Source organism: Numida meleagris, chromosome 19, assembly GCF_002078875.1.
Source record: "Numida meleagris isolate 19003 breed g44 Domestic line chromosome 19, NumMel1.0, whole genome shotgun sequence".
In the NCBI taxonomy this organism is placed as follows: domain Eukaryota; kingdom Metazoa; phylum Chordata; class Aves; order Galliformes; family Numididae; genus Numida; species Numida meleagris.
The window spans coordinates 8,209,066-8,230,835 of NC_034427.1; the positions used below are offsets into that span (position 1 = coordinate 8,209,066).

General features: G+C 37.3%; 1 protein-coding gene across 3 annotated transcripts in view; it reads right to left on the reverse strand.

Moving 5' to 3' along the window:
• Positions 1 to 21,770, reverse strand: part of DIDO1 (death inducer-obliterator 1) — a 48,177-nt gene that overhangs the window by 25,083 nt on the left and 1,324 nt on the right. Inside the window, exons 1-8 of one of the 3 annotated variants that reach the window (XM_021417101.1) lie at positions 21,367 to 21,496; positions 11,634 to 11,824; positions 10,131 to 10,329; positions 8,665 to 8,775; positions 7,447 to 8,359; positions 6,825 to 7,143; positions 3,938 to 4,150; positions 3,038 to 3,263 (exon numbers count right to left, since the gene is read on the reverse strand). In XM_021417101.1, the coding sequence (XP_021272776.1) occupies positions 3,038 to 3,263; positions 3,938 to 4,150; positions 6,825 to 7,143; positions 7,447 to 8,359; positions 8,665 to 8,775; positions 10,131 to 10,329; positions 11,634 to 11,801 (2,149 nt within the window). In that variant the 5' untranslated portion in view covers positions 11,802 to 11,824; positions 21,367 to 21,496. Of the gene's footprint in view, positions 1 to 3,037; positions 3,264 to 3,937; positions 4,151 to 6,824; positions 7,144 to 7,446; positions 8,360 to 8,664; positions 8,776 to 10,130; positions 10,330 to 11,633; positions 11,825 to 21,366; positions 21,497 to 21,770 lie in introns of those variants that run through there. The other 2 variants (XM_021417100.1, XM_021417102.1) reach the window with 2 other exon arrangements.

Below are 21,770 nucleotides of genomic sequence, written 5' to 3' on the forward strand. Positions count from 1 at the left end.
ATTCATTGTTAAGCATTCAGATGATTATTTGCTCTCTCAGCAGCCTTTCTGAAAACTCTTCTGGTTACAAAGGGTTAATCCCAGACTACATATACAGCAACTGCATCCTAGAAAACTGCTCATAATAGAAGATTAGGAGCTCTTTTTATTCCCTTGGTACTATTCAGTAATTAACGCCTCTTAGAATGGGCCAGTTTTGCAGAATAAATATAGCACTAAGCAAAGATACCTTAGCTTTCAAGGTCTTAAACTGAGGTATCCAAAGTATTTAGTTGTTAACAGTATGGAACTTGGTCCAGGCTACTGTATAGTCTCATAAGGGAGCACTCAGACCAAAATAAAAGCATCAAGTTTAAAAATAAATAGTCAAGTCCGTGCAGTCAAACATACTTATGACTTAAACTTAAGTAGAATCCTTTCCTAACATCTAAGCTGAACCATACCAGTGTATCTACATACTTAACTGCAGAGTCACAACATAAGCAGGTACAAACCTGACTGAATAGGCAGCAGTCAGTGCAGAAATGGCCTTGTTTTTTTTTTCCTTCTACAGTGATACTTACATACTCCAACATTAATTCTACCACTTGAGTGATAACTCCTCTGGTCTTGAGTATAAAGATTATGGGGGAAAATGTATTATAAGTGGCCATATTTGATGCTCTGACACTGCATTACAAAAATCACATTTTCGTACATGCATCAAACTTTCTAATTATCAGATCCTACTATTTCTGTATTGCCCTGACAGTCTCCACGTTTTGCTGGAGGTGTATAGGAAGAACAAGGCAGTCCAGGTGTCGTTTGAATGTGGGATCACAAGTTATACAAGAAAGCACCATTCAGACTGTGATTAGTTCTTAGATGCAGAAGATGAACTGCACAAAAAAAAAATGGAGAAAACTGAATGGGGATAACAAAAGCAAAGGTGTTTTGGTGTTGGTTTTTTTGTTTGTTTTTGAATCACCAGAGGTAGTGCTCTGGAAACCTTGCTGCCCAGAAGGGGGCAGCATTAAGTTGTTTGTCCCTAACTCACTGCTGTAAAACAGGACAGGTGTACCACAGGTAGTGTACTTTGATCTTCTTAATGGAAGATCTCCCCAGAGAGTCCCACTCATTAACAACTCTATGAAATACGAGTACAGTATCAATTAGTGCCAGGTTAAACCACAACAAACACTCCTGAAGAAGATGCAGTGGCAGCTTCTCATGAAGATGACGACAGATTACACCTGTCCAATCAAAAAAGCAGGACAATCTTTTTACCCAAACAAACAATTTACCTGGTATTTTAGTAGTGCCATGGTGTCCACATATTAGCACAGCTTACCTTAACAGCAATGTGAAGTTCTTCACTGCATTTGATATGAGAGCTTGCCATCACATGAACTAGGTTGTTTTCACTACTGAAGTCTAGTATAAACACAGATTTTTTTTTTCACACTAATTTAACAGTTTAGTTAAGGGAGGCCAGTTTTCTACTGGAATTGGTTCAAATCTGTGTAGCTTCTGTGTTGTAAAATTTAAGAGCAATCCTCTTAAAAATAAAAAAAAAAGCCCTTAATATCTGTATTCCTGTCTCCAAGGAAAATAAAACTATAGTAGTAAGAGCAATTTAAGTACTATGCTTATATCAACACTTGCAGTTAAATTGAGATAGAGGGCGTGATAAGAATTTGACATGCAAAATAGGCCCCTGTAGTTTCATTTAGGTCTCTCCAAATTATAAGTTGCATTTAAAATGCTAGTTCCTGAGTAAAAAGCTAGTTTCTTTAGAAGAAACTAAAAATGCAATTTTATAAAAATATGTATTTTAAGACTTCATTATAGAAAAAGGCAGAGGGTGTTTTATCACCAATAGTATAAAAATATGTAAGGAAACGTTATAACCCTTCAAACTTTCCATTTGGGTAAACAAAATTAAAATGCACCTAATAACTGCTAGAGTAAAACTGAGCAATGTAAGGTAGGCAGTGCTCCCTCTGCATTTAAAAATTAGACCTAGAAAATTTGAGCTTACCAGTTACTTTTATATACCGTGTAAGGGTTTAATAACTATGTTTATTTCTAAAAGTTGGCTGAAGTGTGGTTAAGAAAGATGAGAGCGCTGAACTCATTAATTTTCAAGTGAGAAAATTAGATATTCATTCAGTCATGTGTACCATAAATGTGCAATGTAAGATTTCATTTGAAGTTCCATCACTGCATCACAAAACTACTTAGTTGGAGTAAAAGAAAATGTCATTAGCAAGAAGACTTGTTCAGGCTACAAAGCAATATTTACTTACCTTTATGTGTGTTACAAGGATGCTATTCAAAACCTGCAAAAATATGCAATATTTCTGCCTAATACCCACTTAAGATGTGTCCTTGTGTGTGTGGATAATGTGTGAAGTATGAACATACAAATAGGAAGGTTAAAAAAAAAGTACTTCCTCCCCCCAAACTTAAAAGTAAAGAATGGTCCTTAAATTATTTCATGTAAGGAAGAAAAGCAGTAGGAAGAGCTTGAGTATACTTGACAGTTAAAAGCTGTTTGCAGAAGTGTAAAAGTACTGCTGGATACCACGTCGAAGATTTCCTTTTCAGCACTAACAACGAAACTGTAAGACCTGAGAGACAGGTGAGAAACCTAAATCACAAAAATACAATTCAAAGTAGTACAGTCAAGTTGCTGTTTCAAGCTGCAGACTGTGCAACCTTCAAAAATGTTGCAATACTTACCTTTTCTACATTATAAACAAGTATTGTCTTACGGGAAAAATTTAAAGCTTAATCATGAAGTTTGCATTCACAGATCAGCTGGGCAGACTGATAGGCTCTCAATCATACAACTGTCCCACGACACAAATGAAATTTCTGCTAGTGTCTCCATTTATGTGCATCTCTGCGTGTGAATCTTTGAAGGTGGAGAAAAGCTTTGTGCCATGTTAAACAAACAACCCTAGCCCTAAACTCCCTAGTCTTGCAGAGCCAAGAATGGATGGGTATTCAAAGAAAATGTGGTTACTCATGAATATCCCTATGCGATACATACATTTGAACAACAGTGAAGATGATATGGCAGCAGTCTTTTCAGGCTTTACAGCATTGTAATTATGATCGCTTGCCCATGATGGTGTGGTGTTTTCTGCTGCTGGCTCTCTAGCAATAGGATGAGCATTTGCCTCAGTCTTGGCAGCTGTCGGAACAGTCTTCTTCACGTTCATTTCTTTTTTCTCAGGAAATTGTCTCTTCTGGTTTGAAAGAGGCTTAGTGCCTGCCTGTAGAGATTGAAAGAAGCTTAATTACTAATACTCAAATATTTCACAAGCAGTGATATAGTTACGTATAGGTAAGCAAGTCTTTTGTATAGTAAGCTCCTGTAAATACAACTGAAATTATGCTATCTCAAATTCAAGTCTTTAACGTAAAACATAATAGACTGCAACTTCAGGAGCAGGGAATGATTAAAAAAACTCCTGTGTTTTCCCTCCTTGGTTTTTAAAACTACTAGCCACTCTGTAGCACTTTCAAAAGGAAAGAGAGGCTTTAGTTTCACCGTTTTGCTTCCCAACACACACACAATACAGTAACACATTAATTCAGTTTACAGTAATCCAGTATTATTGCCCAATCCAGTAATTTGGAATTAAAAAAGGAAAAACGTGCAACTGAATTTAAAATGGTGTATTACTTATACTTCTTTGTATTAATTAAATTATCTAAAGGGTGATCGTATCTAAAAAGTTCTTTCAAGTAACTCTACCTACCTACTAAAACAAGTTTCAGGGGAACAATTTATCAGAACAAAAGAACAAAAAACAGCTAAGAAAACAAAAAACCATGTTTCTCTTTAATGTACAACTTTGCAATTTTGTTTGTCTCAAAAAGGAGAGCACAGAAACAAGCCACTGTTCTTCGACACAACTGCTTCAGATCACAAATATAAACTTACCTGGGGATGAGATTTTGTCACACCAGGTTTTTCAGATTTTGGTTTGGTCTTCTCTTTAGGTTTTGGTTTTGTATCTTTGCCTGTACTCAGATACTTCATGGTGGCTGCAGCATGTTTAAGAATGCAGTCATTGCTACAATACACAGAATCAGGCTGAGCCACATTGAAACAGCCAGGACCAATGCACTTTGATGCACCAGGAGCTTCAACTACCTGAAGATTGAAGTAGAACAAGTTCAAACTTCAAAAATGAAACAAGAGAAGCACACCTGTACAACATGAAGCATTTACAGAAGTTCAGACTACAGCTATGACAGTGACCTGAGCAATTACTGGCGTAAAAACAGTTTTCATTCTTGGGACACCGCAAAAACCCACACAAATTAAAAGGATTTCATTCTTGCAACAGTATTTTTAGAATGTGTTGTACTGGTCATCCTGCTAGCAGTAAACTAATGGAGACTGATTTTCAGATCCCATAAACACAGAAATGCTTTTGCTCTGATCCTCCACGTAATATGAGGAGCTTCCTTAGCACCGCAGAGCTGGTTCCACAAGATATAGATTTCTAAATCACATCTTGCTTATATACCACTACCAGCATCTGTCTTCAACCAGCCACATGCAAAAAAAGGCATTCAGCTATTGGGGCATACAGGGAATTCTTGCTCAAGAGGCTTACCAATTTTAATATTCAAAGTCTTTGGCAGACATAAGCACAGCCATTCTCCTACACAAATTTGTCACAGTCTAATACTTTTTACGTATTGAAAAGTTCACATATGAAATCTGCATTTTCTTCTACTTCACACTACTCTCAATGTCACTTCCTCTTCAATGTTAAGATTTAAAAATATAGCACATCCCTCAAAAACAGAGTGCATAAGGTCAGTATTACTTGTTCCATCTTCTAGATTACTCATAAAAATGTTATACAACTGCATTATACAACTGACCTAATACTCAAAATTGCTGTGGATGGGAACAGTCTCTCCTCTTCCATAAAATGCAATTTCTAACTACCAAAGTAACAGTTTCTAAGCAGTATTTCCACTAGAACAAATAATCTTTACAAAGCTTAACATCTTTTTTTCCCCCCAAAGTCAAGGATTAGATAGTTGCTGTGCTCTGATAAAAGCTGAGTTTGGGATTTTTCCCGTAAAAATTGAGATTACGATTTATATTCTTTTCCATCGTGTATACACTTAACTGGGAAGTTCAAGAAAGTAGTATGAAATTTCCCTAGGAAGCACCTCAAACTTCAGGTAACTGAGCCATCATTAATTATTAAGGACTATTACTCAGATAATGACAATGCTTTCATCACTGATGTTTCTATTTACATAATTCCTGGGAGTTGTAATCACAAACTACAATTCTTAAGCAATAGGCGCTTATGGACAGCAACAAAAACGAGTCTTCTGCGAAGTGCTCAGAATACTGGTGTAAGAACAGATTAACTGTATCACTCAGTAATCAGAGTGGTTTCAGCCCATCAACATATGAAATAGCAACGATTTCTTTCCCTAGAATGGGCAGGGAATTCTGCACAGAGAATGTGCTGCTTGCTTATATAAGCTGCAGAGAGATCCTCACTGAGTGTGAGGGACAGCGTGGGATAACACACAAACTGGACAGTCAAGTCTGTTATCTCAAAATGTAGAACAGAGCAGTTCCATTCTTTTTCCACACGCCAAAAGAATATCTAAAATGTTAGTACTTTTCCCATATGAAGCAATTATAATTATATTTTTCTTTCACTACAAGGCATGTTGGAACCCATTCAGGTAACATGCTAGCACATTAATACCAAAGTTAAGTAGAAGCAGTACTTAAAATTAATACTAACGCTGCCAGTGAAATGCAGACCCCAGCACTCCAACTCTCAGAACTGTTTGTGTACAAGTACGTACAAGTGTACATTCAGTGTATCTGAAATTGTTTGCAAACATTTCTGAGTAAACGTTTAATATATTTACCTTAAGAGTATTTACTATACACTAAGCTCACATTGTTCTCATCTATAGTTAAGTTCACTGCGCTGATTTAAATATCAGAGCTATTAATGTTGATGAATTTTTTTTCATAAATACTTTGCAGACAAATTTTCTGCAACAGAAAGATTCCTCCTAAGAGAAGCTTCTAATTAAAGTCATTAGACTTATTGCAGGTATGACACCAAAATTCAAAGACTGTCAAAGAACAAAATCACACAAAAATCTGAACAGCTGTAGCATTCTGGTAACAAATACAAGTGGTCTTCAAGGCATAATAAGGAAAATGTTGGCATTATTATGGTAGCTTCAGTAATACAAAGATGATCGCTGCAGCACTAAGTTTTAAATCTGCATGCCTTGAGCTGAAGTAGCTCCTTTGGCTGTACTTTGATTTGAGCATGGAACTTGCTATAATGAAATTCAAGCTTATTTTATATTTCATACCAGAATTCACAATAATTTTAAGTGCACATTTTTATATTACTCTTTCAAAAAGCAATATAAAACAATTCTCTATGTACTAATAACTTGAAGAAGCATCATGACAAAAAATACCAGAACTTTAACTAGAAGTACAGAGGTAACTGCAACAGTTGGTGCTAACTCTAACACAGACCCTTGCCAACATTAAGTAAAAACTTCCAGTATCACTGAAAATGTAAAAAATTATTTCAGATTTTAAAGCTAGAATGAGATGGTCCGGAATTCTGATTTTTATTTGATTTCCAAAATAGAATTTAAAAAATGCTGCTGCACAGTAACATTTAAAGAGTTGGTCAGGTTTATATTTATCTTCAATAAGCATACTTGGATTTACTGCTATACAAGAAAGTTATCATCTATATGTAGACCATGAAACATGAACAATACTGAAAATCCGAAATACTTACAGGCTGAAATATCTTGAGTTTTTTCTTCCCGCTTGGATTTGCAGCTTTTTCAATCCTACCCTTGATCCCTTGGTCCTCAACAGATTTGTGTTCAATTGTTCCTATGCTCGTGAATTCTGTACCATCCACATTTACTTGCCCTGCTTTAGCTTCCTGCTGGTCTGTTTCTGAAATTGACTCATCCTGCCCCTGTAGAATGGTGCAGTTTGGACAGATATAGTCCTCACCATTCCTTTCCAGCAGCCGCCCTCGGGCCTCAGAGATACCCACACAGTCACCATGAAACCATTCCTCACATCTGTCACAACAAATCATGAACCTGAAAAAAAAAAAAGCAACAGCAGAACATTAGAAAATAACACAATAATTGAAACTATTTTTTACACAATAGATACTAGTTATCCTGCTAAGTTATCAGTATACTGCTTTGCCTAGCTGTTCATTTGTTTTCATTAATTTTTCCCCTTGAATATTTGTTACAAACTCCCCCCAAAACTTCAAATAAACCCAATAGCTCATTTACATACATCTAAAAAGTAAGCCATAGCATTTGGTTTCTTTTTTCCATCAGACAAAAATTCCAGCTACTTCCACTGCATTTTTAACTGAAAGTTTTGCCTACCTGTTGTTATGAGGCTGACGACAAATACAATATAGTGCATTGGGGTCATAAATCTCAGACTCTGGTTTGCTTTTGGGCAGTTCTTCAGGTTCCTCATCCGCAACCCCTTTTGCTCCAGCAGTAGGTTTGATCTCTTTTTGAACCTGAAGATCTTCCGTGTTTTCTTCAGACACAACAACCTGACTTGCAATCTCAGTGTTATCTACAATCTCAGGCTCCTGTTTGACAGATAATTCAGTCTTAACTGGTTGATCAGACTGGACATTATCTGTTTCTGTAGGATCTTGCTCTGAAGTTCTTTTTCTCAAGCGATTCTGTATGTCTTTCAACGTCAGCTGAGCAGGTTTCTGTTCAACACGTTTGTTTCTTAGTCGATTCTGCAGTTCTTTCAGTGTTAACCCATCACTGTCACTATCAGAAGTATCTTCCTCCTCCTCCTCCTCATCATCCTCCTCCTCCTCCTCCTCCTCTTTTGTGCATCTGCTTTTAGAGCCTTTCGAATCCTTACAACTCCTAGTTCCAATCCTGCGAGTTCCAGGCTTTATATCCGAAGCACTTTCAACACTATCTTCTGATGCAGTTTCAGCATCTGTGGCTGGACAGGATGCAGGTTCACTTGAATCTTCCAAAGCAATAGGAGCATTCCTCCTTCCTCTGCGCCTCACTGTGGTAAGAAATTCTTCCACTCTTTCTGTTCGCTTCGGTTGCCGCCCACTACGCCTGAGATTTAAGCTTTGTTGCTGCTGCTGCGGCTGTTGTTCACCAGAGTCCATATCAATGTCTCCAGCACCTTCTCTCTTGGCTATTGTAGTTCTTCGAAAACCCCAGGTTTTCCTGAACTCTTTGCTTGTAGGCTTGATTGATTTTTGTTCCTCCTCATTGCTTTGCTCACCTTTTTCATCCAAAGCTGATGCTAGAAACCAAGAGAAAAGTTACTGAATTAGTGGTGGTGAAACATGGTTTTCCTAAACTTTTTTCCTAGCAACACAGTATTATTTTCTTCGTAGTAACAGATGTACATATCTCCACCTCATTTTTGGCCCTGAAAACAAATATTTCCCTGTGAACATGGCACTGCCCCAGCAGTGGCAATTAAGAACATTGCTAAACATTGTACCAAAATAATCCAACTGCTATGGTCTCCAGTGTTATTTAAAAACATACATATATTATGAACAAACAAACTTATTTTCTGCTCAATTTAAGAAGAAATCTTACCAGGGGAACTGTTTTCCATGTTGTCAGTATTAGATTCAGATTCCAATGACACTGGCTGTAAGCTTACAGCTTGTTCCATAGTACAGACACCACTCTCCCCACCTTGAAACACTAAAGACAAAAAAAAGTTCAAAAATTACATACAAAAAGGCGTACAGTCTTCACTACTTCTCTAGCAAGGTTTATCCGCTAGATGAAATTATATGAAACAGTACAAAAATCAAGATCTTCAGAAGCATTTTTCAAAAAAAAACTCATTTGAATGATACTTGAGACAGGCTGCTCACTGATTTCATTATTTGCAAGGACGTTTTTGGTCTACGTGATCTACCAGAATGAGGGGGAGGTAGGGGGGACAAAAACCTCCATGTCTTCCCCAGTACAGTAGAAGACTCTCCTACTGGAGAAGCAGCAGCAAGTGACATAAATAAAACAAATCTGAGACTACATTTTGAGCACTCAGGAATAATAGTCAGAATAAGTTTTTAAAGTTACTATTATACCACAGTGTCATGTTTTAAATGAGTTATATGCAATGCAAATTGCACTCCTAGAATTCAGGAACTATATTTTGCAGCCATTGCAACTACATTGCTCATGTAAGATTATAATGTGCACTAGTAAGTATACCAAAATTAAATAGATATACAGAAATAGCATTTTCAAAGCATCAAGAAGAAAAGCTAACTATCTCCCAAACATGTTTCTGGAGCAGATATGTATTTTCTGTCACAAGAGTTGCCTAGTTAATCCCAATGGGCATGTTAAAGAATTCCCACGTAACAGTAGTTACTGAAAGCATCAAAGCTGTACACATTACAGCTGCAAGTTTTCAGAGGCATCCCTTCTTACACTTTTCAGTCTGTTTCCAAACACTGCAGCGTACCTTGGTGATAAAAGCCTCCTTATTTCACACACAGCACAACAGTAATGCGCTTGATGCAGTATCACACATGATCTCCCTACGGTGTAATTCCTGTTTTCTATTGTTATATTTAACAGTGTTAAAAAAAAGTATAACCATCACTGCTAGGCAAACAAAGCTAGAGAATTTCAAACCCCATATTTATGCTAAAAACATAGTATTTAAATTGCAACTCAGGTCGCTTCATGAAATACCATAAATTTAGCCCTGAAGATAGAAAATTACAGAAGATCAATTCAAACAGTAACTGATTAATTTGAACATTTCCATTAGAATACAAAGAAAACTTTAAGCCCATGGTATGAAATCCCTTTAAATTATCCAAAAAAATCACAAGAAACTATTCTGTTTTAAAGGCATCACTAAAATTAGACCCACATCAGAAAAAGGCTGCAACAGTCAAAAGTCCCATCTTTGTTTATTTTGGAAGGTGAAGACATGCTAAAAATTGCAGGCAGAGGCAATCTAAATTGAGATTTAAACTCCAAATAAAATGAAAAGAAATAACAAGTCTCTTCAAAATGCCCTCTGTGTGCTTTACCTGACACAGCATTAGAGGTTTGAACAGTTTCTCCCTGTTGAGCCGAATTAAAAGGAGAGCCAGAAGAGGGCAGCAAAGGATCAGAGTCATTCAGCATTATCCTTCCAGCACATGCTGAATTTCCTGATTCAGAAGCGCCAGACTGAATCTCTGAGTTGTAAGCAGGACCAAACACCAAAGATTTTTTTTCTGATGACTCCTGGCAAAAAAGAAAAAAAGAAATAAGACACCAATGTATTTATGAAGTTATCACCAAATACTTAAGCTTGGAATTGTTTTATCTCCATTATAATCCAACTTTTCTTATTTTGCCTTTTTGTCATTTCTTTATTACCAGAAAGACACTGAAACAGGAATGAAAAGTTAAGTAAAGCAATACTACTTCCACCACTTACCAACAGTGGAGACTCATCAATTCATGGTGAGGCCATCAAGATTCAGAATAGTAAAAAGCTGTATTCAACAAATTCATTTCCAGTACTTAAAAGTATTCTGAGAGTTAAATTTACTAAGTATATATTATGCAATGAAAACACAGAAACACTGTCAAACTATATCAGTACACCAAGGTTTACCAGTAGGGAACATTTACCAGTTTGTAAAATTCATCACGGAACAATTAAGGAGTATTCCCTACCACTGTCCCTTTCTCTGAAGAGGTTTGCAATGCACAGCCTTTCAAAAGCTTCGGAGAACAGAAGGTGACATTAATAATCACACTTTTTTTTTTATCCCCCTAAAAAACATTTCAGAATCAAGGCATTCATTTCAAGTATCAAACAAGACCAATATTTAGTCCAAGGGTCCCAATTCACATTTAGAAAATGTGAAACAAACACTGTTTGCTTCTGAGTTAATGAGGCTGAAAAATCTCAAGGAAAAAAGAAACAACATGACTTCTCCAGTATTGCTGTAGGGTGGTAGAAGAATTTGGGTGGAAAAGGAGGATGTGATGAAGGGGATAAAAAAGTCACTTTTCAACTGGCCTTTAAAGAACAGCAATAAGGGCCAGATTCTGGGTGTCAGGATTCTGCAATTAAAGATGGAGGGGAATAGCCATACTAGGTATAGAAAATCACTGATATACTAATAATTGCTTCAAAGCATTAAAAAACAGATTCTAGTAACCAGTTACTGTTTAGAAACACTTTTTACTTCCTAAACAGTAATAATTACCTCTAGGGGAACACCAGTGACATGGGGAAAGAAGAAACCCTCCCAAAATGTGATTCTTAGTGGACTACTATTATTTCGTAAACAGTAAATTTCATGATCTGCACCACTGTGGGAAAGCAGAATTCTGCGGGGAGGGGAGGGAATGGAACTGTATTGTACAGTTAGATCCACGTCAGCATCTCCTGCCTCTACACTTTCTCTATAGTGGATTCCATACTTTATATACATTGTGTCAACTATTCCCACTCAAGGAAAAAAAAAATAAAAAAGACAGTAAAATAACCTAGTTTTAGAGACCCTAGTACTATACCTCACAACATTGAATACCTGCTCTAATACGTATTTTGCTCCAGTGTCTGAACCAGTGATTATATCCAAGGACTCTGTCAATGATGTCTGAAGACAGTCTGAGTTAATCAAAGTATTTTCTTCCACGCTGTTGCTCTGTAATAACCTTTCAATCTCCCTGTTCAGAATCTCCAACTCATCACACATCACGCAATTTTTAAGTGATAATCCTAAGGGAAGAGGGAAAGTCAGCTAATCACTTCTTGTTCAACTCTAACGTTCAACTATGAAAACAAACTATATTTCTTAAACACACAAAGAGCGCATATTATTTGAATAATGTATCCAATAATACACTAAATATACTATCATCTAAATAGATTACTGCCCTCATATTCTACGGTTACATTGTGGTGTATGAAGGGCTGTTTGAGCAACATGCTTTTTTACAATTTTTGCTTTGAGCAACAGAGCTGATACCACAAACTTGTTCTTCAAGTGGAATCAGCATCTTCTCAGGAGATGTTCTGGCTCATTGAACAAACTGCATTTTTCAGCCTGAGTCACACCCCACCCAGTGGCGAGGCTGTACAGTACACAGTTTATAGTTTAACATAACATTTTTTTTTAACACAATTTTAAAACAAGAAATTCTATGCAATAATAATGTGGGTGAGGTTTTTTGTTTTTGTTTTAAATGAAGAAAAATTATTATTACCGCTATTACCTATTATTTCCTCTACTACATAGATGAAAAAATTCTTAACAAAACTAAAATTTTAAAATAATTTCAAGTGCAGTAGGCTTAAGAATTTATTTAAACCACCCCCTACATTTGCTACAAAAATGCATTGGTTTTCTATTAAAACATCTTCCGGCCTTTCTCCCACATCTCCTTTAGAAGGGATACCACCTGCCTTTGGAAAACCTCAGACCACCTTTAAAAAAGATGGGGCAGAACAAAGTGTTAATAATAAATTTATTTTTCTGCTTAGGTTCAGAACTTCTGCAGTAAGCAACCCTCATTTTGAAAATACTTACACTTTTAAGGCTAACTATAACTAAAATAAAGTTAGAAGCAAGTTATGAATTTCTTTAAAAGTCAATAGCTCTTTCCCTTTCACAGACGAAGTACACCTTGACAATAAAACCTCAAGGTTTATCGATTTCAATGCTAACAAAACAGTTCCTTATTGAACAATGGATTCAAGTGCTTATTCAATCCACAGTTATGGACCATGAAGAACAAAGTGCAACCCTAACATTACTTGGGCTGCTACTGTCATGCTGCCTTCCCCCTCACCTCAGTTACAAGCCAGCTACATGTGCTCTGCATCACACGCACCCATCCATCCTCACCACAGAAACATGCACCTGAATTCTAGGTAAATTGACCAGGTTTATGAATCCAGCAGAAAAACAACCCCCAAAGAGTCAAAGGATGAAAAATTAGTATCAAAACTAGTGCAAAGACATACAAGAGAACAAGAGCCCTTTTTAAGCAGCAAAAACAGCTCAGCTGCCACTCAGCAAGAGCTCATCGCATCTTAACCAGCTGTACTTCCCTATTTGCCCCCCCCACCAAGATTTCCTTTTCAAACTCTGATCAATGTATTAAGCTTGCAAACCAGTGTGAGCATTCCAGTGAAACACAACAGTCACTTGTCTAGAAGGAGAGCAAAACGTTGACGCAGACTATCTTGAAAAATAATATTTGTCCAAGGAAACATTTACATTTTTTTTTCATACCCTATTACTTTGCAGGAAAATGTTTATAATTCCCCTGAAAAAGTTAGGCACTTGAATTCATCCTCTACCTAAATTTCAGAAGCAACCTAAGTATCCTAAGCATTAAAACAATAAATAAAAAATCTCGTTTAAAAAAAATCACACACAACTGTCACTAAACAAAACATAAAACCCTAAGCTTAGGCAAAAGTTTTGAACTGAACAAAAAAACAACAGTAAAACTATTTAAGTCCTTATGGCATTACAGCTTCATCTGATACAAGCTTGCAGTTCCAATGTGATCAACTCCCAAGAAGTGAGAACAGTGGGAAGCCAACAGTCAGCATCTCTCTAGATGCAATCCTGCATCATTCAGGATTGCATCGAGTCTATAAGCCTTGGAAAAAATTCCAGAGACCATCTGCAACTGATCTAACAAGAGGCAGAAAAGAAATTCCCAAATTTCAGATCTTGCTACTATGATAGCATTTGTTCACAAACACACAATACACTAAAAAAAATTAAGCGAAAAAGTGAAGTCTATAATCTCCTTTTTCTTTTCGCATTCAGACAAAACCTCAGAAGCATACTACTTCATACTGCCATTTTTGTAACCAAACAGTTCACAGATGCGAGGCAAAAAGAAAGCGAGGTCAGCTACAAGTTATCTATGGCTGAGAGATGGTAAGTGCAGGACAGGCAAGCTGCAGACACCTGTAACTGCGGAAGGCTAGGTTCATTAAGCTGTTTTAGATGCCTCAATGTATCTACCATCTTAATCCTGACCATGACAGAACAAACCTTTCAAAGAACAGCTACATTTCCCCATCCTTCTCGTGTTTCCGTTTTTTTAGACAAAGGTTCATTTAACAAATTACTTTAATTATCTCCAATTCACACAATTAAAGAGGTAATAAGCATTCAATGGGTCCACAGACTGCATAAAGGCTTTGTCTTTTTCAGAACTTTAATTGCATGATGAATTTCCTGTCTCAATTAACTGGGAAGATCTCACTTGAAAAAACAGCTATAGAAAGACAAGTTAGTAACATTACCTTTAACATGAATTAAGAACAACCAGGAGAGTTCCTCCTTCTCTGAGAACTTGGGTACAAACAAAAAGCAAAGGCAAAATTCAGGGTAAATTCTCTAATTTCAGCTTGCCAGCTATCTACTTCCTGAGGAATTTATTTTAAGAATAATGTTCTTTGTCTTCTCATTAGTGCTCATCCCTATTGATGGCTTCACTCAGCAAAATATCCTGCACCTTACCGCACGTTCTTAAATGAGAGCTACTCTTCTATGCTCACACAATATGCTGTAATCTGTACAGGTTCTCATACCTACTGATTTACAGGCTATACAAACATCCTGCATAAGTGTTTTAGTCAAAATGATGATATCCAGCTACTATTAGTTCTCTTGTCCCCTTATGTGCCTTTACATCTCCATAGAAAAATGTATTTCATTTTGAAGTGTCTCACATATAACACACCCCTACATAAATAAAGCAAGATTAACTGCATTCACAAGACACGTTATAGACTTCAGCACCTGCAGGACTTGATTCATTTAGTCCTGTTACTTAACAAGGGGGGCTTACTCCTGCTCAGTTAGACAAAGGCTTTGGCTGCTTTGCAAAGTCCACTAAAACACCAGTTAATGCTTCAGATACATTACCAATACTCAATGTTAGGGCCTAAAGACAGGTCAGAGATCTCCAGCAATCACAGGAATCATAACATAAGGTTCAACAACTTCTCAAAAAGCTAGGGTTAATAAGAATGCAGAAAGGTACTTGCATCCACAAAAAAATTTGAAGTATAACGAAAGTCTTACTTTCATAAAAAGCTATTAAAAGCAATTATCATTAATCAGTGACCAATTTCAACTCCACACTCAACTACACACAAGGCTGCAGGGTAGTTCCCTCCACCTGCTCTTTCAGGAAAGATGCAAGAGCAGACTGCTTATGTGAGAAGCAACAGACACTGACTGTGAATGAGAAGAGTTCCACCACTTCTCAGAGAAGGACTCACCCAGTCCACACCTATCTCAAGGCTGATAGAGTCCCTGACATTTGCAGGTGTATGTCAACGAGTGCAGACCTGACAGAACAGATACACCTATGCTAAGAAAGCTTTGACTGTACAGTGTACCATTTTTCCTCCATATGTTCAAGTAGTACATATTTTCACATAAAATGTACCCACTGATTACTATTTCTGATACCTTCCTTCTGAAAGAAGGAAAATACCTTCCAAAGAGTTGTGAAGTGGGAACATTGCAACAGAAGAGATGTAGCAAAGGTAAGGAGTGAGAAAGGCAGTGGCTGTAATGCTTTACTCCAGATGTGGGGAAACAGATTTGAGTTACATTCCCCAACTCCACTTCCTGAATAATTTACTATCTCACTGTTTTACTGCTACAGGCACACTGCAGTTCAAGGTCAGAAGTCCAGGCATTCCCAATTAATACATTTTATACCAGTAAAAACTTCATATTTGAAAGAGGTTAAAAACATAATTTGCTTTAAAGTGTTTCACTGCTTATTATTAGATGTAAGAGTACAAAGAGCAATCAGAAATAATGCTGCAAAAATCTATTGCTGTTTATTTACACTAAATTAATTCCAAGACTGTAACAAGCCTATCACATTATAAACCTACAGTACTAACAGCTTAGAAGTGGAAGTTAACATCTTCTTGTTCCTGAGTCAATACATTATTCTCCATTAAAAAAATTAACACATTATCACACTTTGTAATCTCAACAATGCATATTCAGTAATATATGTCAGTGATACAGCCATATTCCTCATAAATACCCCACACTAATTTAAGAAGGCTCTATTCCTCATTTCAGAAGAACTTAAGCTGCGTAAACTGTAATATATCTAGGCAAATATGAACACTGTGCTATATAGCCACATTAGCACAAAGCACCAAGACCTACTTCCATGGTAGCATTTACTACCACAAAAGTATTCCAATCCCATGTACAAAACAAGACACAATATTTATTTGTCAAAGATGGCAGCACTAACATCTACAAAACTCATAACTGTATCCTTCCACTAAGGCCTCCTGTGCTTTTGCCTCACCTCCCCACCCACCTTTACAAAGGCAGGTGACAATAACACAAAGCCTAACTGCAGTAACTGGAAAGTGCTGTGTAGCACCCCATCTAAATTCCTAACAAAAGCAATGGAAGAGAAGAAACGTGACTAACATGAGATTACGCTGTCCCAGGACAGAAAGGGTTGCACTGCAGGATAGGGGAAAATCTATACCCTTGGAAGATCAGTTTCTCCACTTAAGAAAGGCATCAAGAAACACTACACGGGTAACAAAATTCACTAGCAAACAAAACCGATCTGGCAGCTTACTTTTTTAAAAAATTAAGAAAATAGCTTCATTACAAGAACACATACTTTCATGTGGTGTTCACTCCTGTAATAAAGAACCTTCCCAAATTAAAATGGCTTCAGTCATTATTTTAAGTCCCTCTACCGTGTGTCTACACCATCATCCCTGCCATGACTTGTGTCAGGTTACTCACTTACCTTACGTGTGCCTAAAAAACCATTGCCACACACAGGACAGCAGTCCTGCAAACCCACAGTGAATGTGGCACCTCCTGAAGCACTGAATTTAATGTGTAAGCACAAAACCATATTACCATGGGCACATAGCAGACTCAGGTGAACTGTAAGACTCTGAAAAGACAATGAGCAGCTGCAGAGTGCAACACAGCTACTCAAACTAAAACAAGTGGTTTAGGCAGCTCCCTGGTTTATGCAACACAAAATACAGACTTAAGTTTATTCGGATGTCTCAGGCTTTAAAATAATTTTCCCATGCAAAACATTTGAAATATCCTTCTTCTACTGGACTACACAGAAAAAAAAATGAAAAGAAAGAAAGGATGAACCACTCTGTAATACAGCAGAATGTGCACAGCACCAAGTATTACACATTTATTTTCTTCTGAACAAGCAGCAGAAATATGCTGCTTTGATTCCAAGTGAACTTCTCACAGCTAAGGTCAGTTAACAGCCATTCCTCACAGAAGCTTTCAAGGTGCTGTAGCTAGGGGTGCAAGTCCACTAGAGCCCTGGCAAACATTAAAATTTTATTTAATAGAAGTATGAAAATATCTATTGATTTTCACAGTCACAATTGCATAAGTCAGAAACATTAAGGGGTACAGCTCCTATTCAACAAAGCAGCACTGGCTGGCATAGGCTCCTCACACAGAGGTAATGGCACCATTAAAACTGAACTTTTACCTGCACCTTGTGTTTATAGGGTGCGGCGGCAGGTGTGCACCATCCCAGTGCAATACAGTTTTATCAGTGCAGCTGCACACTGAATTTGAAAGCTCTACCAACACGTCAGTACAGCCCTTCTATGTAAAGAAGGGGTTTATCTCAGGAAGAAGCAAGACTTAGAAAGTTCACTCATTCTCTGAATGGATAAAGCTACATAAACAGAGGCCAAGGTATCTGCATACCTGAGAGCTTCTGCCAGCGCAACAGTTAATAGCTGGGAAAACAACTGTAACCAACAATGGTACTGACAGAATTTTAATAAAAGCCAAACCTCAACTTAAGGCGCTTTGACATACTGCACACATCTTCCAAATTGTAGGTCCATAGTCACTCCAATAAAAAGAGCTGATACTTAAAGAGTTTCCACATTTAAGGACACAGAAACTAATTTTAAGAGAAAAGTATTATAGAGATATGATTGGTATTTTCTACCCCAGAGCTTCACACACAAGGCAGAGAGACTTCACCGGCTTACTACCAATCTAACAGTTAACTTACTTACTACTCCTATAACACCATCTAAAGCTTTAATTCACATTCTTCTCTGCAAACTAATCCCAGATCTACTCTAAACCAAGAGAGTCAGATTCTTAATTAAGAACCACTGCAAACAATCACAAGCAGCACAGTTCTGCTCTTTTTTCCCGTTTATATAAAAAGCAGGGGGGAAAAAAGGCACCTTCCTGTGGTCAAAAGCTTATATTCCAAGAAAAAAAAAATCTCCTTAAATGAAGTCTTCAAAACCACAAAGCCAATTTTGTAAGCCACAGTCCTATGCTTAGAAAACAGAGATATCAACTACAAACTTAGACTGCCATTGGGTATTACTCACTATACAATAATCCTTACCATTCCTTTTCCACCACTTTGAATGGAAATATTTTACAAATACATATGACTTTTTTTTTTTAAACGTTCAACTTCTGCTGCAAAACCTGACCTCCTCAGCAGCACTGAAAATATATTTTCAGCAACTGCAAAGGAAACAAAGAGCTTTGAAAAACTGATTCACACAGTCTGATATTCCTCCACTGAAGTACCAATGAAATCAGTTCTTTACTGTGACTTATGAATACAGGGTTGTTAAGTGAACAGAAACAGTTTAACTCTTCCAGATCCCACTGCTTGTTTATTTATAAACACATGATATTGCAATAATAGAACTGTCAAATTTCAGCTTGAATATTTGCACTGTAAGAATTCCTTCTTCTCCTTCAATAGTTTTATACTAATTAGTAAAGCTGTGTGGGCTTTTTGTCAAATTGGCACTATTACAATACATAAACTAGTTATACTTCCTAAAAATATATGTAAAAATCTTAGTTTTACATTAATCTATCTGTATCCCCTGGCATGTCTAATTACGGCTGTCAGCAGAACTAAGTGTACAGAAATAGACTCAGAGCAACTGCAGGATTACAATTTCTGATCCTACCAACCCAGCTGCTGAAGAAAAGCGCTTTGTTTTTTACATTTTCCCTTTCTAATACGAAGTAGAAAGTGAGTTAAAATACATCTGAAACCAGTTATCAATTTCATTCTTACACCACCAAAAAGGTGTCATTATATGACATAAAAAATATGAGGTTTTCCTTCAGAACTCAGTGAAGCACAGTAATTACAATATACTGATTATGTTACTATGCAGTAAACAGTTCAATTACTAATTTCAATTTGGGTTTACCACAAGAAAACACTTAATACACACTTAATTTTTGTGTCTTCCCTAGTGGGAATTTTAAGATACTTGTTAACCCTCAGATTCTATCAATACTTTTGAGACTAACCCTACTAAAACTCATTAAGTTACTTCACTACTTATTTCAGAAGTTGTATTATATATAAACATAATAGTAATACAACCTTTAAAGCAATACAACCATTGAAGTGTACTTGACAGTGGATCTAAAATGGTCCTAAGGAAGAGGACTGAGAGCAATTCCTGCATAAACTAGGTTTAACTCGTATCTTGCACTTCTCCTGCCACTGCCCTACTAGCTGAAGCACTGCAGCAGACGTTAGGCAGAAAAAGCTCAGAGTAAAACTAGCACAGACTGACTCTACCACTTGTGTCAACTAGAAACCATCTAATCTTACTCTTGCTTAGTACAGTCCTGTCTCCTTCCATTTCTATCAGTTTCATTTCATAATCTTCCAGCCTAATCCTTGTAATCCTTCCCCTTCCTCTCTCTACTTAATATTTCTGGCTGAAGTTTCAGGCTGTACAGAACTAAAAGCCTGCAGTTAAAACTCTAAACATAGAATCTTAGACTGGAATTAAATAATATAATCTACTCCCAGGAAAATCTTAAAGCAGAAGAAAGTAGAGCCAACACCTTTTGTCGAGTCCATCATACATTGGGAAACGTATTCAATTTTGTTTGCTATTTTGTGCTCTTAAGTTCTATCAGCATTGCTTTCAGAAGTTCGAGTTTTTTTTGTCGCATATTTTCCTCTTGGTTTGGTTTTGTTTTTTAAATTCAAATAACAATACAAGTCATATAATACTTTTCATGATGACTGTATTCATCTTACAATTGAACATTTTTTTAAAAAAAATCAATAAATACTTTGTAGTGTACATAAATTGCAGTAGGAAAGCAATGTTCATCTGCACACCAACAGGAATTAAAATATCCCTTATAAAACAAACCAAAAATTGGAAAAAAATATTTAAACTCGAGTCTTGAATTCAACCATTATTCGACTTGCAAGTCACTGGAGTTGTGCAAATCAAAGCAGGCTAAAGGCTAACACAAGTTGTTACTCCTCCAGCAAAGTGCATTAAAAAGGTTTTGTGCAATGTTTCTGGAACCATTAAGGGAAACGTTTTAAGGCCTAACTCCCAAAAGCTATTTTGAGCATACTTCTGTATTTATTCCTATAGAAAGCTTGAAATGTCAAAGAATGATAAGCAATTAGCACGTATAAAGGCAGAGCACAACCCAAAATATCTATTACAATTAACACAGTAAATACTACACTTGTACAGTAACTAACTACATATTGACATCTTTCATTGACCAGCAATCCAACTGCTTAAATGGCTAGTAAATTTCACTTATAAATGTATCTACAAGACGTAGTTGAAGCCGCACTTCTTGAATTTACCACTTCAAAAAAAGCTCTTAAATAGATTTAAGAAAAGTTTTAGTAAAATTAATCAAGATGGTTGAATATCAACTGCCAAAGAACATGCTTAAACAAGGCTGTGATGATTAAGCACTGAAAATAACTACTACTGCAGCCTCAGGAAGATTCTCTAGATTCAAATATATAATTTTTAAAAAGGATCTTAAGAATGCTACACACATCCTTTCACATTAAATAAAAGGAATCAGCATTTTTCCCTTCCTGAGGTTCCCAGAAAATGAAACCAGCACAACAAAACTAGAATGTTACGCTGTTTTTAAGTATTGAATATATAGAAGAGTGTAATCCATATCGCACATACATTTTTTTAGTTTATTAGAAAGATTGAAGTGCTCTTTCCAAGTTAAAAATGACAAGCTAAGGTGATCCTATCCCACCATGGGACAGTACTGAAGTACATTAGTGGGGAGGGAGGAAGGTAGATAGTACCAGTCATTGACTGCTTTAAATATCCCATACATTATCGGCATTCACTATCTAACGATGCAACTCCTTCTCCTTCCTTTACAAGAAAGACACCAGAATACGGTAAAATCCAACTTTTCTTGGTGAACTCACCACTGTGGAGCCGTCTTCACCACCCAGCGCAAACCCGCGTAACCTCGTGCCAGGACCCACCCCCGAGCCCCGGCCCCGGGCTGCGCTCAGGAGGCGTCCCGAGGAGCAGCGCTCCGCCCGGATCCCGCCGTATAACGGGCCCGCGGCGGAGAAACCCTCGTCCGGTAGCGGGATGCGTTGAAACGGACCGAAAAGGCGGTTAGGTCGGTTGTGGCGTCACACAGAAGCTCGCCGCCGTCAGCTTGAACCATGACGTCGATCGGCTCAGCGCACGCCCGTCCTCTCCTTCTCTCTCCCCCAAGATGGAGGAGCCCGCCTTCCTGCCCGCTCCGCCCGCGGAGGCCGTCCTCTCCGCCGCGGCCCAACCACGTTAGGAGCTCACGGGGCGGCGGCTCGGGGCTTCC